Source organism: Setaria viridis, chromosome 3 (genome assembly GCF_005286985.2).
Source record: "Setaria viridis chromosome 3, Setaria_viridis_v4.0, whole genome shotgun sequence".
Taxonomy (NCBI): Eukaryota; Viridiplantae; Streptophyta; class Magnoliopsida; order Poales; family Poaceae; genus Setaria; species Setaria viridis.
Genome location: NC_048265.2, coordinates 5,331,993 through 5,349,322, shown reverse-complemented (window position 1 = coordinate 5,349,322; position 17,330 = coordinate 5,331,993). Strand labels below are relative to the sequence as shown.

Sequence of the window (17,330 nt, the reverse complement as noted above, 5' to 3'; positions counted from 1 at the left end):
TAACCACGTACGGCATCCTGAACCGGTGGCCAAGGACGGACTATTGGATGACAGATCGGCGACTTCCGCGTCAGGTATTTCGTCCGATCCCGTAGATGACCCAGCCACCGCCGGGCACGTTCTTCGTTCAATCGTTGAGTCATTGTCGCAGCTTCCTTTGCTGTTGACATTTGACAATAATTATGCAGTGCCTGATACGATAACACATCACGTCGAAACTGACATCAGTGGCTGGCACTCGTACAAAATCAATTGCAGCATTTCAGAGACAGTTCAGCAACAACCATCCTCGTCGTCTAAGTGTGTCGACGCTCATGTGGGCGACAACTCTTGGATTGATGCGTCGTCGATGGTGGAGTGCATCGTCGTCAATCCTGAAGAATCATCGGCGCAACCGGAATCGACGGTGACCTCCTGAATGAAGAACGCCGAGCGGCTGCTGAACATGACGTTCACCCATGATATGGTCGGCCTGGATGTGGATGCACTTCGGCATCTGCTCGGTGGGAGGGTGCTCGCTCAACGATGGATCCACCAAGTCCATGACATTTCCCATGGTTCATTTGAGTGTTGTGATAAGAATTTAGCTGCATTAGGATCAGAATTTGCAATGGGTCTTGGAGTACGTACAGTGTTTATGAGATCAATGTCTTGCTCGGTGTTATAGGAACCACCATTTCTTCTTCCGGTGACAATTTCAAAAACCAAAACACCAAAGCTGAACACGTCCGACTTGACTGAATACAGACCACGCATGGCGTATTCTGGAGCCATGTACCAACTGTGACAGGAGCATAACTTCATAGTGATCTCTATTTTCTTGATAAATGTTGTTAAGGAGAAAGTGCTAGCTTACTATGTCCCGGCGACACGAAGAGTGACATATTTTGATTGATCTCCACCAAAAATCTTTGCTAAACCGAAGTCGGAGATCTTTGGTACGTAATTGGAGTCCAACAGAATGTTGCTTGCTTTCAGGTCCCGGTGTCGGAGATCTTCAGCTGAGAATCTTCATGGAGATATTGTAAGCCTCTAGCAATTCCATCGATAATCTTGAATCTTGTTGCCTAATCTAGCTCTTTGTTTCTCTTGGAATCTGTGATTCAGATGTGCATTAACATTGTGTACAGTCAAGCATTTGGTAGCATTCTTTGAAAAAAAATCTATTAGAATTTACCAAAAAGAATACTATCGAGGCTTCTATTGGGCATATATTCATACACAAGTATTTTCTCATGTCCTTGCAAGCAAACACCAATAAGCCTCACAAGATTCTTGTGGTGAAGCTTACCAACCAGAACTAGCTCATTTTCAGCTCTCCAATTCCTTGTCTAGAACTCTGACACAACCTTTTAACCGCAACGTGTTGACCATCAGGTAGGACCCCCTGCCCAAGTAAAGATACTCCTAACAATCAGAAAATTGTGACCAACAAAGATATGCACTTACCGAATAATAAAGTTACAAACGATAGATGTTGTACCTTATAAGCCATACCAAATCCTCCTTTACCAAGCATTTTGCATTCAGCAAAGTCTTATGTAGCAACTCGCAATACTGACAGATCAAGGAGAAGCTCATCGGCTCCTTGAATACCATCTGAACTAGTTGTGTCTATTGAAAGACGAGCACACAGTCGTGCAAAGTAAGACTATATGAGCTTTGAACCAAATGGTTTACAAGAATCAAATTCAGGTAAGAAATCTATACTAAGAGAGTCACCCTTTGGCTGCTGGTATGCCTACTGAATTCATTAATTGACTAGCTACTATTTCATACTTTGAAAAGGTTGAGTGGACTTACAAAGTCGAACAGATTGTGCTGCTGATCTTCTCCTCCTTATCCACAAGCATATGACGGATATGGCCAGCATTGCAGCAATTGTACTAGGTATCAAAATTGCTAAGAGTACCATACCTGTCTTATTTCTCGATTTGTCTGAAAAATAAACGCAAGTAATTTTGTATGGACAAGTATTAGAAAATACTTTCTCCATCCCAAAAAGAATGATGTTTTGACATTCAAGAATTATCAAAAAAAGAATGACGTTCTAGGATTTAAATCTTATGCATGCATAATTTAGATAGAAAGTCATTCTTTTTGGACAGATGGGAGTAGATCTTTTATCTTTTATTTGCGAAAAGCTTTATCTTAATCTCAATAGATTAAAACATGCATATGCTTCAACACATAAATTTTGTAGATTTCTTCTATGCCTTCCGATACAAAGGTACTTTTAATCAAACATTTAAATTTTCAATTATCAGTGTACCTATAAGAAAATAACCAAGTCCTAAAAAGGTATCGAAAAGAACAAAATTGTAAGTTGAGACTGGTACAAAACTAATAAGTTTCCAAAGTTTGTTACCGAGTATAAGCACTAAATCATGGTACATCCCAAGCATTACCTTGACTTGTGATCGCCGGTAGCGCAGGTGCAGGCGGAGGCGGAGGCGGCGTCCAAACGAACGCCGGAAGCTGCAGCAGCGGGCGGCCAGAGAAGAAAGGATCAAGCTCGTAGCGGAAGCTGCACCAGGCCCCAAAAATTCCCCCACCATTAAACCCACCGAAATACGTGGGCAGCTGATAAGCAATTGTGGTAAGACATGTCCGGCAGACGTCCGCCGTCTTGTCCGGCGTGCACTGCGCCAGCGCGTAGATCCTGCTCTTGTTGTCGAAGTCCTCCTCTCCAGTGCCGAATCTCCTGGATGAGTTCTCAGCTGGGCAGTTGGCGGTGGCGTTGACAAGCAGGCGGACAGCGGCATCGAACGCCTCCGCCGGCGGTGTGCTCACGAGCTGGGAGCCCCTGATGATGTAGGTGTTACCGATGTAGTCATCATCGAGGAAGAAGTTGCGGTTGGAGAAGCAGAGCTGGCAGAGGTCGTAGAAGACCATGACGTCCTTGTAGAGCGGGCACCCTCCCTGCGCGCCGGCGAAGGCGGCGGCGACGCAGCCCTCGCAAGCGGAGGCGTTGGCGTCGCCGCGGCAGAGGGCGAGCGCGTAGACGACGTCCGGGGCGGAGGAGCCGGCGCTGCCCGTGGCTTAGAGGACAGGGCTGGAGGAGGTGTTCTTGGGGAGGGTGGCGGAGAGCTGGTTGATGTTGGCTTGGTAGCTGCCGTTCGCCTTACACTTGCTGCTGGCAGGAGCGGGGCCGCACAATAGCCACGGCGGCAGTTGCTCTTGAGCAAGGATGGGCGGCGGCGGCGCAAGGAGGGCAGCGAGGATCAAGGCCGCGGCAACGCCGGCGATGTGGGAAGAAAAGCAGTGGGGCGTGGGCCGCCGCGTGCCCATGGTGTTGGGTGCTCCGTGCTCAAGGGAACAGTTTCGCGTGCTTAATATATCAATCAAGAACAAGGGCGTGATGCGTCGGGCGTGGACGGAGGATAATGGTTGACTTGACTCGACAATGGTGGCCTAAAGGCTGCTTCTTCGAGCTTCAAGTGCGCAAAAATGGTGGTTGAACATTTTAACGTTGGGGCCGGCAATATGAATTTGCAGAGGAGCGGAGGTGCATGATGAACAAGTCACGAATGCGGAGCGTGAGAACTGAGAAGCAAGGCGGGGGGAAGGCATATCCACGTATACATGCGACCGTATTGGTTATCTTGACCATTCATTTCTCTCATATGATACACATCCAATCATTGAATTTTTCATCTACCCATAATTCTCTCATGTATTTATAATTCATCTCACCGATGATTTCAAAATAAATGGTACATGTAGATCATGTATACGGTGAAAAATTCATATTCAGCAAGGCAGGCCTGTGCCAGAAATGCCTGCCTCTCTCTGTACCTTTCTTCTGTCCGAAGACGGGAGCATGAGGTGTTGCCAGTAACTTGCAGAAGCCACGCAAATATATAGTCAGTGCACATGTTGTCGGCATACACAGTAACCAATTCTCATAATAACAATAATGTATAAATACATAATAAAGGGAGAGAAAGGGTATTTGAACCTGATAATTCGAAATTCTACCCTCGAGCAATCATTACACTATAGATTGTTAAAATTATTCTTACAAGAAAAGGGACATAATACGCTCCTGCAAGCCCTGTAAGAAAAAAAAACATTTAAATTCCGAAAGCACAAACTCATCATGGGGGTAGGGTTTCTCCTGCCACCAGGAGATTTATTTGTCAAGTAAAGTATTCGACGGCTGCTTGCCTTCAAAGACTCATCTCGGCACAAGATCTGTGAGCGTCACCTCGTTCGGCGACATTGGAGCCTTCGACTTGTCAGTGGACTGCAGCTTCATCGCCCTTTTATACGCATCCGAGTAAAGGTACGAGTGATCTTCCATCTCCGGGATGCAAAATGTTGGCTTTGACGGGACCTGGAGCGACACCGTGTCGCTGCCAAGCATGACGTTTACAGATGACACCATCGGCCGATCTGCAGGGCTGTCCTGAACACAGAGTAGCCCGATGTTGACAAGCTTCGACATCTGGTCTTGAGGAGCTCGGCGCCCCAGCAGGAATGGATCCAGCAGCTCTGCGATTGTCCCCGTGGTCCAGTGCTCCCATACCTGCAGATATGTGGTAAATTATTTGGCTGTCACAAGAAATTAGTTCCGTATAGACTTTCTCAGCTGCACAAGCACTCACAAGGCTCAAGAGGTCAACAGATTGCTCCGAGTCGTCCAACGTAGTGTTCTTCTTCCCTGTGACCATCTCCAAGATCAAAACACCAAGACTGAAAACGTCTGACTTGACTGAATACTGCCCGTGCATCGCGTATTCTGGTGCCATGTATCCACTGAAATTTGAACCAAACAAATTATTGTTGAAATATGAACAAATAATCTAGCGTCATTGGCCGATATATGCATATGCTATCTTGATGCTTTGTCAAGGAAATGCAGGATAATACTTACTACGTTCCAGCAATGTGACTAGTGACATCTTGGGATTGATCCATGTCGAAGAGTTTTGCTAGGCCAAAGTCCGAGATCTTTGGGTTGTAATCAGAGTCGAGTAGCACATTGCTTGGTTTGAGGTCTCGATGAACTATCTTCAATTGAGACTCTTCATGGAGATACTGCAAGCCTCGAGCGACTCCGTTTACAATCTTGAGCCTCTTCCCCCAATCCAGATCTCTGCTTTTCTGTGAATCTGTCATCCAAACAAGAAAGGATTTTCTGTCATTCAATAACACATGGCACTCACGATTTGCCAGTGTGAATGTGTCGTTTTGAGAAACGGATACCAAGAGAAATGTACCGAAAAGAATGGTGTCGAGGCTCCTGTTCGGCATGTACTCATACACAATCAGTTTCTCGTTATCTTCGAAGCAAACACCTATGAGCCTCACGAGGTTCTTGTGTTGAAGCTTGGCAACTAATACCAGCTCTGTTTTCAGCTCTTCTACTCCTTGTCTGGAGCCAAGTGCGAGCCTCTTGACTGCTATCTCTTGGCCATCAGAAAGGATTCCCTGCGCGCGTGAAGTCAAAAGGCACTCAACGATCAACTAAGCTGAAACACCAGCGAATCCAAGATTTTGATATGATTTCTACCTTATAAACCGCACCAAACCCTCCTTCGCCAAGCTTATTGCTTTCAGCAAAGTTATCCGTTGCTGCCTGTAGGGTCGATAGGTCGAGAAGGAGTGGATCGATGCTTTGAATGTCCTCTGGATTTGTAGAATCTGTTGGGAAAAGAATGGATACACTGTGAATCTGTGATACGTGTAGCTTATATACACAAGTTTAAGTTGGTGAATGTTTCTTTTTTCATGTAGGCATCCTCTTAATCAGAACATGTAGCCAATTGTTACAAAATTTGCACCAAAAATCTATTAGAAGAAGTCATGAAAAGTCCTTTCTTATAACTAAAAAAGTAATTATTAAATATATGTTGGGAGAAACTATGTATATGTCTAAAACAAAAAAAAGGTAAATAAAACTGATGTAGTACAAAATCTCTGGTGGGCCAATTGATTCATTAATTGTGTTTGGATACATGACTTAAAAGGATTAATGAACTTAGCCAGGCTTACATGATTTTCCTGAGTCCTGTGGTGCTGTTGTTCTTCTTCTCCATAAACAAAAGCATGACAATGTGAGTGATAATATTGCAGCAGCTAAAGGCATTGCAATGGCCAATGCCAGTCCTGTTCTATCTCTTCTTCTCCCTGAAAATGTGAAAGCAGTACCAGAAAGGACACATATTAGCTGGAACTTCAATAAACTGTCCCCTCGTCTCCGTATTGTCAGCACTTGCTCTAGAGAAGAAAAGGTTCACTGGATCTCAGGGGAAAAGTTCACCAGATCCTTTGTAAAAATCTGAATCGATATAAATTTTCCAATTATACTCTTGTCTCGTTCGTTGAGCTCATAAATTTTCCAATTATAAAAAGTTATCTTTGCAAAAGAAATCTTCATAAAAAAAAACCTTAGCTGCAAGATAATAAGCAGCTCACCTTGGCCGGTCACTGGTGGCGTCACGTTCACTGGCGGTGGCGGTGGCCCGGGCGGCCCCGGGAGTTGCAGTAGCGGGCGGCCAGAGAAGAAAATACCTGTCTCAAACCGGTAGCTGCAGCGCACTCCGAAAACTCTGCCGCCATGCTTCCCAGTGAAATACGTGGCCGTGAACTCTCGAATGATGGTGCCGAGGCATGTCCGGCAGTCCGCCGCCGTCATGTCCGGCGTGCACTGCGCCAGCGAGTAGATCTTGGGGTAAGTCTGGCCAAACGACTCCTCACCTGTGCCGAAGCGCCTGACCGAGTCCGCCGCCGCGTAGTCAGCGGTCGCGTTGACGAGCCTGCCGGAGGCTGCGTCGAACGCCGCTGCCTCCGACGAGCTGACGTTGTCGTAGCTCCAGGCGATCGTTAGGTCCCTGTTGTCGGTGGTGTTGGCGAGGAAGTCCCAGTCGGCGTAGCGGAGGATGCAGGGGTCGTCGTACATGGTGGCGCCCTTGCTGAGCGCGCAGAGCTGCTGCGCGTCGTCGAACGCCTTGGCGACGCAGCTCGCGCAGGAGGAGGCGTTGGTGTCGCCGCGGCAGAGCGCGAGGGCGTAGACGGCGTCCGGCGCCGTGCCCGCGGCGCCGGTGGCGAAGAGCACCGGGGAGGAGGACGCCTTCTTTGGGATGGAGGCTGCGAGGCGGCGGATGTTGGCCTGGTAGGCGCTGCTCTCCGTGAAGTTCCCGGCGGTGTCGTTGCAGACCTGCCATGGCAGCGGTTGCGCGATGGCGAGCGGCGCGTGGAGGAAGACGAGGAGAAGGGCGGCCGCGGTGGCGATGAGGCAGCGAATGGTGATGGTCGTCGTGGCCATCGCCATGGTGGTGATGCCGTGGTGGCGAGCTAGGGGAGAAGGCTACTACTGTACTAGTAGCATGGCCGATACTGTGTTGCGGATTGACTCGTCATCGTGACCGTGACGCCGCCAACAAGAGTTCATCACCATGGTCCATGGATGCAACGGGTATACCACATTTACCACTAAGTGAAAGTAGCGTGTGACCAGACCGCTCGCTAAACAAGAGTCAAGTTAAGGGTGGAAAAAACACAAGAGTCAAGTATAAACGTCTTAGTGGTGTAATTAGGCAGCATGGCACCCGGAATTTTCATCCGTGCTGATAGCCAGGTGCGTAATGTGGCGGACCCAACAACCGCGAGCCACATATCGCTCTACCATAAACAGCGGCTGTCACATCTTTCCTTTTTTACGGGTCTTCGGCCTGGAATGGCTCTGTAGAAAATGGAGTGCTTTCAGCATCAGGATAGCACATACGGATTGACTTAGAATAGCGCTGTTGAAAATGATGTGCTTTCACTTTCAGCGCATCGTGAAAAACTCACATTTATTCTCGGTTGGTAAGAGAGATAATTTTCAAAAACCAACAGGACTAATTATTCGGGATAAAAGAATGCTCTCTTTAGTCCCGAATCATTCACCTGGAACTAAAGATGCCCTTTAGAAACCAACAGGGACTAAAAAGATTAAAAAAAAAAAAGAGGTCGCGCCGCCCGCACCAGCCATCGCTCGCCCGCCCACGCCGCTCGTGCCCCCTGCCGCTCCGCCTGGAAGAAAGGGCCGCACGAGATAAGGGAGGGGAGAGGAGGAGAGAAGATAAGGGAGGGGAGAGGAGGAGATAAGGTAGAGAGAGAGGGGGAGACTAAAGGTCCCGGGAAGGCGTTTTTAGTCTCAGTTGGAAACAACAACCGGGACTAAAGTTCACATTACAACTAAGAATAAATGTGAACTTTAGTCCCGGTTGGTATTTTCAACCGGGATAAAAAGTCCCCTCATCCCACTAGCCATTACAACTAAGACTAAAGGGAGGCTTTAGTCCCGGTTGGGCTCCCCCCATCGGTGGCCGTTGGTGGTTCATTTTTGACCCGGGACTAAATGCCCTTTGGTCCCGGGTCAAAAATAATCAACACAAAAATGTTGGATACAAGATGAGTTTTCTACATGTGGCACCACCAATTCCACGTTAACATAATAAGGACGGCTCTGGCACTATTATTGTTGCTCAACACGGTGAAAGCCTCAACAAACAGGCCGTCAAGATGAAAAAAGAAGAAATATTAGCCCACAAGGGGCTCACCATCCATTTGCATCAACAAATGGCTCATCTTGGCATGAGCTCCGTGATCGATGCCTCGTTACATGACATTGCCGCTGAACTACCCGTGCCGTCTGAGCTGCCAATGGCGCTGACCTCCTGGATGCACAAGGCTGGCCTGGAAAGAGGAGGGAGACTCACCGTGCTGCTGCTACTGCTAAGCATGACGACGTTTACCCACGACATCATCGGCCTAGCTGCAGGTTTCCTCTGAACACACAGAAGCCCGATGTGGATGCACTTGAGCACCTGCTCGATGGGAGGATGACGATGGTCGTCGCTCGGTGACGACGGATCGATCAACCCGACCACATTTCCCCTGCTCCAGTGCTCCCACACCTGCACAAGCCGAATCGAGCATGCATTGTGACAAGAATAATTCACTAGCTGATATATCATCTCAAATACTGCATGCGCACTCACAAGATTTAAGAGATCAACATCCTGTTCACTGTCATATAAGCCAGTGTTTCTTCTTCTTCCAGTAACAATCTCAAGAAGCAAAACACCGAAGCTAAACACGTCCGACTTGATTGAATACAGACCACGCATGGCGTATTCGGGTGCCATGTATCCGCTGTGAAAAGAGCAAAACTTCATATTTACAGCCTGATGATCACCATTCTCAATATATATTCTTACTAACTAAGGAAATGGCTGAATGCACACTTACTACGTCCCAGCGACACGATGAGTGACATATTTTGATCGGTCTCCACCAAAAATCTTCGCTAAGCCAAAGTCTGAGATCTTTGGTACGTAATCGGAGTCTAATAGTATGTTGCTTGCTTTGAGATCACGGTGAACTATCTTCAGTTGAGAATCTTCGTGGAGATATTGTAAGCCTCTCGCAATGCCGTTGATAATCTTGAATCTCTTTCCCCAATCTAGCTCTTTATTTCTCACAGAATCTGCTTTCAAATAGCAATCAATTAGCATTATTGTGCTAATTTTAATGAACCACTACTTACGCTATGATTCTCTAAAAACCACTCAGAAAAGAGATTTACCAAAAAGTATCATATCAAGGCTTCTATTTGGCATATATTCGTACACAAGTATTTTCTCATCTTCTTGCAAGCAAACACCAACAAGCCTCACCAGGTTCTTGTGGTGTAGCTTAGCAACCAGAACGAGCTCACTTTTCAGCTCTCCAATTCCTTGTCTAGAACTCTGACACAGCCTTTTAACCGCAATTTCTTGGCCATCTGGTAGTACTCCCTATCCATGTAAAGATAATTAACAATTGGATAGCTGTAACAAACAAAGATACATCTGGAAAAATAAAGACGCAAACGGTTTGATGTGGTACCTTGTAAACCATACCAAACCCTCCTTTACCGAGCATTTTGCTTTCGGCAAAGTCATCTGTAGCAATTCGCAGTGTTGACAGATCTAGAAGTGGCATATCAGCTCCTTGAATATCATCTGAACTAGCTGAGTCTATTGGAAGACAAGAACCACAATGATGCCAAGTAAGCTATTTGGCCTTTAATTTTCAAGGAGAATAATGAAATTCAGCTAATAAATCCGTCCATCTTCTTACACTGCTAGTCTCTGTCTACTGAATTCATTAATTGACTTTCTATTATTTCATAATTTGACATGGTTAAGTGGACTCACAAGGTCGAAAATATTGTGCTGCTGATCTTCTCCTCCGTGTCCAAAAGCATATCACGGTTATGGCCAGCAGTGCAGCAATTGTAGGCATCACAACTTTTAGGACTGCACCTGCCTTATTCCTTGATTTATCTGCAAAATAAAGACCACTAATTTCGTACGAGACATGTCTTATTAACGTAATGATGAAACATGCACTTGCTTAAACAAATATTTTGTGGATTTTTACTATGCAATCCAATGGAAAGTGAAAGTTTGAGATACTTGTAATAAAGCATTTTGAATTTCAATCATCAATACCTTTAAGAATATTCATGTTAATGATATGAAAATAGTGCCTATATAATATTCATCTACAAACTACTCCCACAATATTATAATTTCTTGGGTTTTTGGAAAATATACATAAATGGGTATGCAAAGTTGTATTTTCATGATCATGTCAATATATAATTTGCTTTATCAAAAAGTTGGAGCATTGTTTTTTTTTTGGCTCATCGAACTTTGTATGAAGTATGCATATATTTTTCAGTGGTACGGTACTGATAGGAAAATAGCTGTCTGTCCTACTAACCTTGAGTTCTAGTCGCCGGTGGCGCAGGTGCGGGCGCAGGCGACGTCGCCACGAACGGCGGAAGCAGCAGCAGCGGCCGGCCGGAGAAGAAAGGATACACCTCATACCGGAGGATGCACCAGGTGCCGAAGATTCCGCCGCCATTCCTCCCGCTGAAATACTCGGGTAGCTGACCAATAATCTGGCTAAAACAGGTCCGGCAGAAGCCCACCCTGTTGTCCGGCGTGCACTGCGCCAGCGCGTAAATCCTGGGATTATTACTGGTGCTCTTGTTACCGAAGCCCACCTCCCCCGTGGCGAACCTCCTGGACGAGCTCCCGGTGGCGTAGTCGGCGGTGGCGTTCACCAGCAGGCGCACGGCGGCGTCGAACGCGCCCGCGGCCGGATCGCTTATCGGAGCGCCCACGACGTACCTCGTGGTGACGAAGTTGTCTTGGTCTAGGAAGAACATCCGGTTGGAGAAGCGGAGCTGGCAGAGGTCGTAGAAGATCAAGACGTCCTTGGCGAGCGAGCACCCCCGCCGCGCGCCGGGAAAGGCGGCGGCGACGCAGCGCTCGCAGGCGGAGGCGTTGGCGTCGCCGCGGCAGGCAGCGAGGGCGTAAACGCGGTCCGGGATGGAGCCGGCGCTGTCGCTGGCGTAGAGGACGGGGCTGGAGGAGGCGTTCTTGGGGAGCGTGGCGGCGAGCCGGTTGATGTTGGCTTCGTAGGGGCTGTTCGCCGTGTAGTTGCGGCTGTCGTCGGAGCCGCACAGAAGCCACGGCGGCGGTTCCTCTTGACCAAAGCTGGGGCGCATATGGAGGGCGACGAGGAGAAAGGTGGCGGCGACGCCGGCGATGTGGGGAGAGAAGCGGTGGGGCGTGGGCCGCCGCGTGGCCATGGTGGTGGCTCTGCTGAAGGGAAGAGTTTTGGCCTTTTGGGTGTGCAAAATGTCAAGAACTGGTGCGCGATGCACTGATGCGGTCGAAATGGTTTGCTTGACCGTGGTCGATCGAATCAAGAGCTGACCAATCAGAAGGTGAACCAACTGCTAAAAAATATTGGCTCCTCCATCTCTTCTTATTTTAGAAGGAGCTGGACCCTGTCAAACTGGTTCGAAGTCATTTGGGCGACAAAAAAATTACATATTTGGAGGCTCCAGAATAAACCCACTTCCATCCAAACGAAGGAGTTTTGATTCCAAACATTGTAAAATTCATTGCAAACGAAGGACTTCTCCATACAGATTCCCGCACACGGAATCAGGTAAAAATTTCGCTTTTCATTCCTGGTTAATTCATGGTAAAAAATTTAAAAGTCCTAATATTTAGGTAAGAAGTACTCATTAAACATTCACTGCTCTCGTCAGAGACGGCTCTCTCTGCTGCCTGCTTCAGAGTTCGGACTTCAGAGGCCGCCATTCGCCAACAGAAGACCGCTTCCTCGTTATCGTCAGCCCAGCCGCGCCCCCATTCGCCCGGCGAACCACCTGCCCGCCATGGCCGCCTCTGCCAAGGTCGCGCGCCTCACCACCCTCGCCCTCTTCTCCCCGACCCCGACCCCCTCCGGCCCGAAACCCATCAACCCCAGAGCCCGCGCCCCGCCGCCCATTTCCATCTCCATGGACCCGGCCCTCGTCGACCCGACCCACCTTCAGTCCCTCATGCTCGCCTGCGCCCACTCCTGTGCCCTACGCCTCTCGCCGGCGACGCCGGCCTCCGCCATCGAGCCGGTTGACCTTGGCAAGCTCCGCACGGCGCTGGCGCACAGCTTCATCGTCGTGTCTGTCTTCTGCGGCGCCAGGTACTTGGCCGACGCCGGGGAGGAGGAGGGGCAGAGGTTTGGCTTGGACCTCGGCCTAGCGCGGCAGGGGGAGCGGCGGCTCGTTGGATTTGGGCGCGCCGTCTCCGACCTCGGGCTCACCGCCTCCGTTCATGACGTCGTGGTAATCTTCTCTCTCTAGCAGTGAAATTGGCTATGGTGACGCTCCCTGATTCCGTGTGCGGGAACTTGTGAAGCCCCTCCTTTTCTATTCCATTCTTGATCAGACCTGATAGGCAATAAGATATTTTTCATCTTACACTTCTTGCAAAGATTCTGAGTCTTTTGGAATTCATGAAGACATTCTGGATAGTCATTAGTTTCTGATGGATGGTGGATGCTAGAGAATGGATTTGATTGATCGAACTGATACCTTGGGATGGCAGGCATTTTTTTTACCATAAAACTGTGGGGGAGTTCCCCACAGCATTTCATTATTCAAAAGGAAAAATATGAACAAAGATGTATAAGTATTGGTCTAAAGTCGTCCTTGACACGATGCAGTTGCAGGACGATTTGCTCCTTGAACCTCACGGTCCAGAGCCCCAGACATGGCAGGCATATTTCATCTATTAACCCAACTAAGAATGCACAACTGCAGTTTCTTAGTCTCCCCCGCTCTATTGCATTGCAGATAGAATGAAACATTGGTTTTGTCGCAATTTAATAGTACTGCAGAGATTTTCACTGCAATTCGGGTTAGGCCTATTGACTGGAAAAAGAAGTACAGAAGAATAAACTTTCTGCGTTCATTGGGAACACTGGAATAGCATGTACTTCTTACAGTGCTGATGCTGTGATGCACTTCTTTTTGTGCTGATATGTCAACTGTCTGTTATCTTGTACAAATGAACCAACTGTGTGTGCTTGTACATTTGTGCTGAAAGTTTATTTGTAGCATTCAGTACGACTTGCCAAGTGTGTTTGAAAGCTTGAGTGGATTAGAATGGAATACTGAGCATCAAAGTGTGTAATGTTTGTGTTCGAGTGCAGTCCAGTCGATACACAGCAACCTTGCTTTGATATCTCCTACTTCTATTCCTGAAAAGGGAAAACTTAGAGCCTGTTGCATGTGCTCATATGACTATCTTCAGTGACTTACAGGTTCATCCATCACTACAGAGGAGAGGAATTGGCCAAAAAATAGTGGACAAAATTACAAGGTAATTTGCTTGGATTTACCACAAAAATTGTTACAACAGGCAAACACATGCGATGTGAAATGCTTCACTGATCAGTAAAAACACTTGTAACCTGTAATAGATTGATTTCTGGCCCAAAATTGGAGTTTCATCTATATGTCCTTTGCTGGAAAATTTTCAGGGTACTTCATAGCAGAGGTATATATGACATTTCTGCATTATGTACAGAAAAGGAGAGGTACGGCATTTTCATCTAAATTGGTAGATTCACATGAGTTTGATTGTTTTTCTTTTGCCTCTTTAATGCCATATCATTATCAGTAAATGTGAAGATGTGGGTCGCTTAATCTTCACTATTTATTTCATGGTGCCTTTTGCAGGCTTTTTTTTGAAGCTTGTGGTTTTGGTGATGATATGATGGGTTCAACAACAATGCTGTATACTAGAAACGTGCACAAATAGAGTTCATACAGAAAATCACCAATTGGCACAATGACCTGGTTGACATGATGGTTTGTCTGTTGATGTTTAGTTGTTTACTAGTACTGTTTGAAAACACCACTCCAGCAAGTCATGAGATATCAGTGATCTCAGTTTGCTCACTTATTGGAGGGAGTAACCACAAGATGAGTTTGGAGAAGCCTTTGTGCGTTGTATTAGTGCGTGTGCGAGACAGGCATTTTTCAGTGTTCAGACCAACATCTGAATTTTCTAATTGCTGCTGATTGTAAAATTCATTGTAATTAGAGACATACATATACATATCATGAAATGTTTCTACTGATTCAAATATTTTACTACTTTAACAAGATTTAGGACTATCTTTGGCAGCTGTTCGCAAATATGCTTGAGCAAAGTACATCACAGGAAGGGAACTTTGAGCTCTTATATGTTCCTGGTTTTTGTGTATTGTGGGTGTTTAGATGAAGAGCTCCTCACGAAAACTTTTGGAATTAGATTCGACAAAAATTTTGGGATTTGATTCAATTTTGCTTCTCTATTATTGATGATTTGGATCAGGATTCAGAACCCAATCAAAATAAGTCCTTATTGGCCTTGCATTTGCTCTAAGGTGTGGCTTCAATCAACAATGGTAGAAGGATGAACCAATGAGATTCCTTAATCAAGGGAGATGTAATGTACATTTCCAACTATATACACAAGATCGCAGGAAGGTTGATACTTATACAAATAAGCAATTCTACAAACCTTACACTGCAATAAATTCCAATTGGACCGCTAAATTTCCCACAATTCTTTTCAAAAAAAATTCCCACAATTAGAGCTGACCCATCTTCAGTTCTCTTGTTTCACTGTAATTACTCTTCTTATCTCAAATCTGCAAATCTATGTGTGTGCATGTATGGATCATACATGGTTCATCATACAGCTGCTTGGAACACACGTTCATTTGGAGTTCCGAACACCGTCCGTAGAAACCTTTCAACAACCGACAGGAATTCTTCAGGTCTTTCCTCCTGGGGCAAGTGACCACAACCCTTGATCACCTCAAACCTTGCTCCAGGTATAGCATGTGCCACACGCTCAGCATTCCAAGCAGGGACAATGCGGTCAGTATCACCGGTCACCACTAGCACTGCAATGGTAAGACGAATACACTTTTCAGGATTCAGGATTGGGTTGTTTATAAATCTCATATTACATTACTCCAAAGCCTTTTTTCTAAAAAAATTGCAAAACATTTCCTTCTAAAAATACACTGCCAAAGATTTTAGTAAAGTAGTAGACCTAGTTTCTCTTAACTGTATAGCCTCAGAAAATTAAAAGAATAACCTGGGCAAGAGATCTCAGAAAGCCTCTTTGAAACCGGTACTCTTGTCGCTGATGCAGAATCTATGATCATGGATATGGTGTGCTCCAGAAGAGCAGTCTCCCAACCCCTGGATCTTAGTGGCTGAAAAGTCCCAGAAGGGTTTGTGTAAATTACACCATGCTGAAGTATTTGACAATTGAGAGTTTTCTGAATTGTGGTGTGGAATCTCACCTTCGTGTACCCTTGTATGACGTGATCAGTTACTTTACTTGGGTCATACCACGCATTACGGACGCCTAGTATTCCAAATTTGTCCATGACCCATCTTACCAGCATAGCGCCCAATGATGACCGAAGAAAAGCAACAAGAGCTTTAACATACAGAGATCGAAGTACGTCTCTTATCACCATCATCATCTTGGAAACAAGCCCTGCAATGTGCTTGCATAGCTTGAGAAACCCACCCCAGATCCTAGCAAACAGAGTAGGAGGTGAATTTTCATCGTTGGGAACATTCTGCTTTTGCGCTTCTTGTTCCCCTGTGGCACTATCTTTCACTCCCTTCCTCGGCGCAAATATTGCCGGTGCAACTAGCACAAGAGCAGCGACCCGTTCCGGCGCCTCAAAGTATGCATCCACTGCCACAAGGCAACCAGCCGAGTGCCTGAAGAACAGGATCGCGACACATGTTCATGTCATCACACAAAGCAATGCTCGCAGACAGAAGTTGAGAACATGCTGTGTTTTCATACCCGACAAGGACAGCCTTCTCGGCGCCGAGATAGTCGATGAATGCCAACGTGGCCATGACCGAGAACGCCATGGAGTACGGGTTGAGAGGTTTGCTGTCATCACCGGACCAGCTGGCCCTGGACGTCAGCCCAAACGCCGGCCGGTCGAACGCAAGGACCTTGGCAGCGGCAATGCGGGCCAGCGGCCGCATGACGCGGCTCCAGGAGAACACCGACGCACCGAAGCCGTGCAGCAGAAGTATGGGAAGGCCGATTCGACTCCGGCCAGCTTCTGAGACGGTGGCGTCCGAGGATTGGTCGCTGGACGAGTCCTCATCCTCATGGCTGCAAACCTTGTGGTGGAGCCTGACGCCGTTGATTTCGAAGAAGCTGCTGTCCGGGTCGGCGAGGGCCTCCGGGTCGAGGAGCTCGTCCTGGTCGATGCCGGCCACACTCCGGCGGCGGCGCCTTCCGGGTGGCATCTGGGCGCCGTCTGGAACGAATCCTGCATTGCCTCCGGAGTTTAGTACTGTCAGTGTCAGCTGGGGTTCTTGCTAGGGAAAATCCAATCTTTTCGTGGATGAATTCGCATCCCGGATGGTGGGAGGAAAAGAAATGCAAAATTAAGAAACTTTGGCCGAGGAAGAACCACATCGTCTTCATCTGACGCCCATTTACGCATCTCTATCCAAAGATTAACAAAAAGATTCAGAAAGAAAGAGGAAAGTGTACCTGGAAATTCAGCGGAGGCGGAGGCTTGAGGAACACCGGCCAGCCGGCGCGCGCGAAGCGGCTGCGTCCAGGCGGGCGCGGCGGCGGGGAGGTGGGCGGCGGCGGGTGGGGGGCTGGGGGAGAGAAGCATCTGCATCTGATTGAGTGATTGTTCCGGCTGCGGCAAGCCGGAAGCCCGCTGTCCCACACGGCAGTCAGACACGCATCCAGTGGTCCGAAAACTAGCCGTGCGTTACCAGCACATTATCTCAAAGAAATTATCATTTTTTGGATGACAACAATAATCGGGTTGCTATCGCAGAATTTGACTTGCGGGAGCAGCCCGCTAATAGCGACAAATAGAGTACAATGCTTCTGCTGTTGCTGGTTGCAGATATGTGAAATAGGCAG

At 47.3% G+C, this 17,330-nt stretch overlaps 4 protein-coding genes across 4 annotated transcripts; 1 reads left to right on the top strand and 3 right to left on the bottom strand.

Annotated features, from left to right (window-relative positions):
* Positions 1 to 212: 212 nt before the first annotated feature.
* Positions 213 to 3,747, bottom strand: LOC117848243 (cysteine-rich receptor-like protein kinase 6). Its single transcript, XM_072292589.1, is given in 6 exon segments — positions 213 to 781; positions 857 to 1,309; positions 1,312 to 1,387; positions 1,484 to 1,614; positions 1,804 to 1,938; positions 2,409 to 3,747. Coding segments are annotated over 5 exon segments (1,368 nt in total). The 5' UTR covers positions 3,292 to 3,747; the 3' UTR covers positions 213 to 781; positions 857 to 1,166.
* A 141-nt stretch (positions 3,748 to 3,888) lies between these two features.
* On the bottom strand, positions 3,889 to 11,787 carry LOC117847364 (uncharacterized). The gene is given in 13 exon segments (XM_072292290.1): positions 3,889 to 4,531; positions 4,611 to 4,761; positions 4,880 to 5,436; positions 5,519 to 5,649; positions 6,001 to 6,135; positions 6,424 to 7,302; positions 7,403 to 7,473; positions 8,587 to 8,909; positions 8,994 to 9,147; positions 9,244 to 9,791; positions 9,883 to 10,013; positions 10,194 to 10,322; positions 10,765 to 11,787. Coding segments are annotated over 13 exon segments (4,437 nt in total). The 5' UTR covers positions 11,642 to 11,787; the 3' UTR covers positions 3,889 to 4,180.
* A 329-nt stretch (positions 11,788 to 12,116) lies between these two features.
* Positions 12,117 to 14,512, top strand: LOC117848272 (GCN5-related N-acetyltransferase 3, chloroplastic). Its single transcript, XM_034729612.2, has 4 exons — positions 12,117 to 12,685; positions 13,666 to 13,724; positions 13,885 to 13,941; positions 14,084 to 14,512. The coding sequence occupies exons 1-4, from the start codon at positions 12,239 to 12,241 to the stop codon at positions 14,163 to 14,165; spliced, it is 645 nt and encodes a 214-aa protein (XP_034585503.1). The 5' UTR covers positions 12,117 to 12,238; the 3' UTR covers positions 14,166 to 14,512.
* Positions 14,513 to 14,805: 293 nt separating this feature from the next.
* On the bottom strand, positions 14,806 to 17,098 carry LOC117848268 (uncharacterized). Its single transcript, XM_034729607.2, has 5 exons — positions 16,941 to 17,098; positions 16,230 to 16,713; positions 15,709 to 16,141; positions 15,498 to 15,618; positions 14,806 to 15,300 (listed from the first exon to the last, which is right to left on the bottom strand). Exons 1-5 carry the CDS (start codon positions 17,074 to 17,076, stop codon positions 15,086 to 15,088), a joined length of 1,389 nt encoding a protein of 462 aa, XP_034585498.1. The 5' UTR covers positions 17,077 to 17,098; the 3' UTR covers positions 14,806 to 15,085.
* Positions 17,099 to 17,330: the final 232 nt, after the last annotated feature.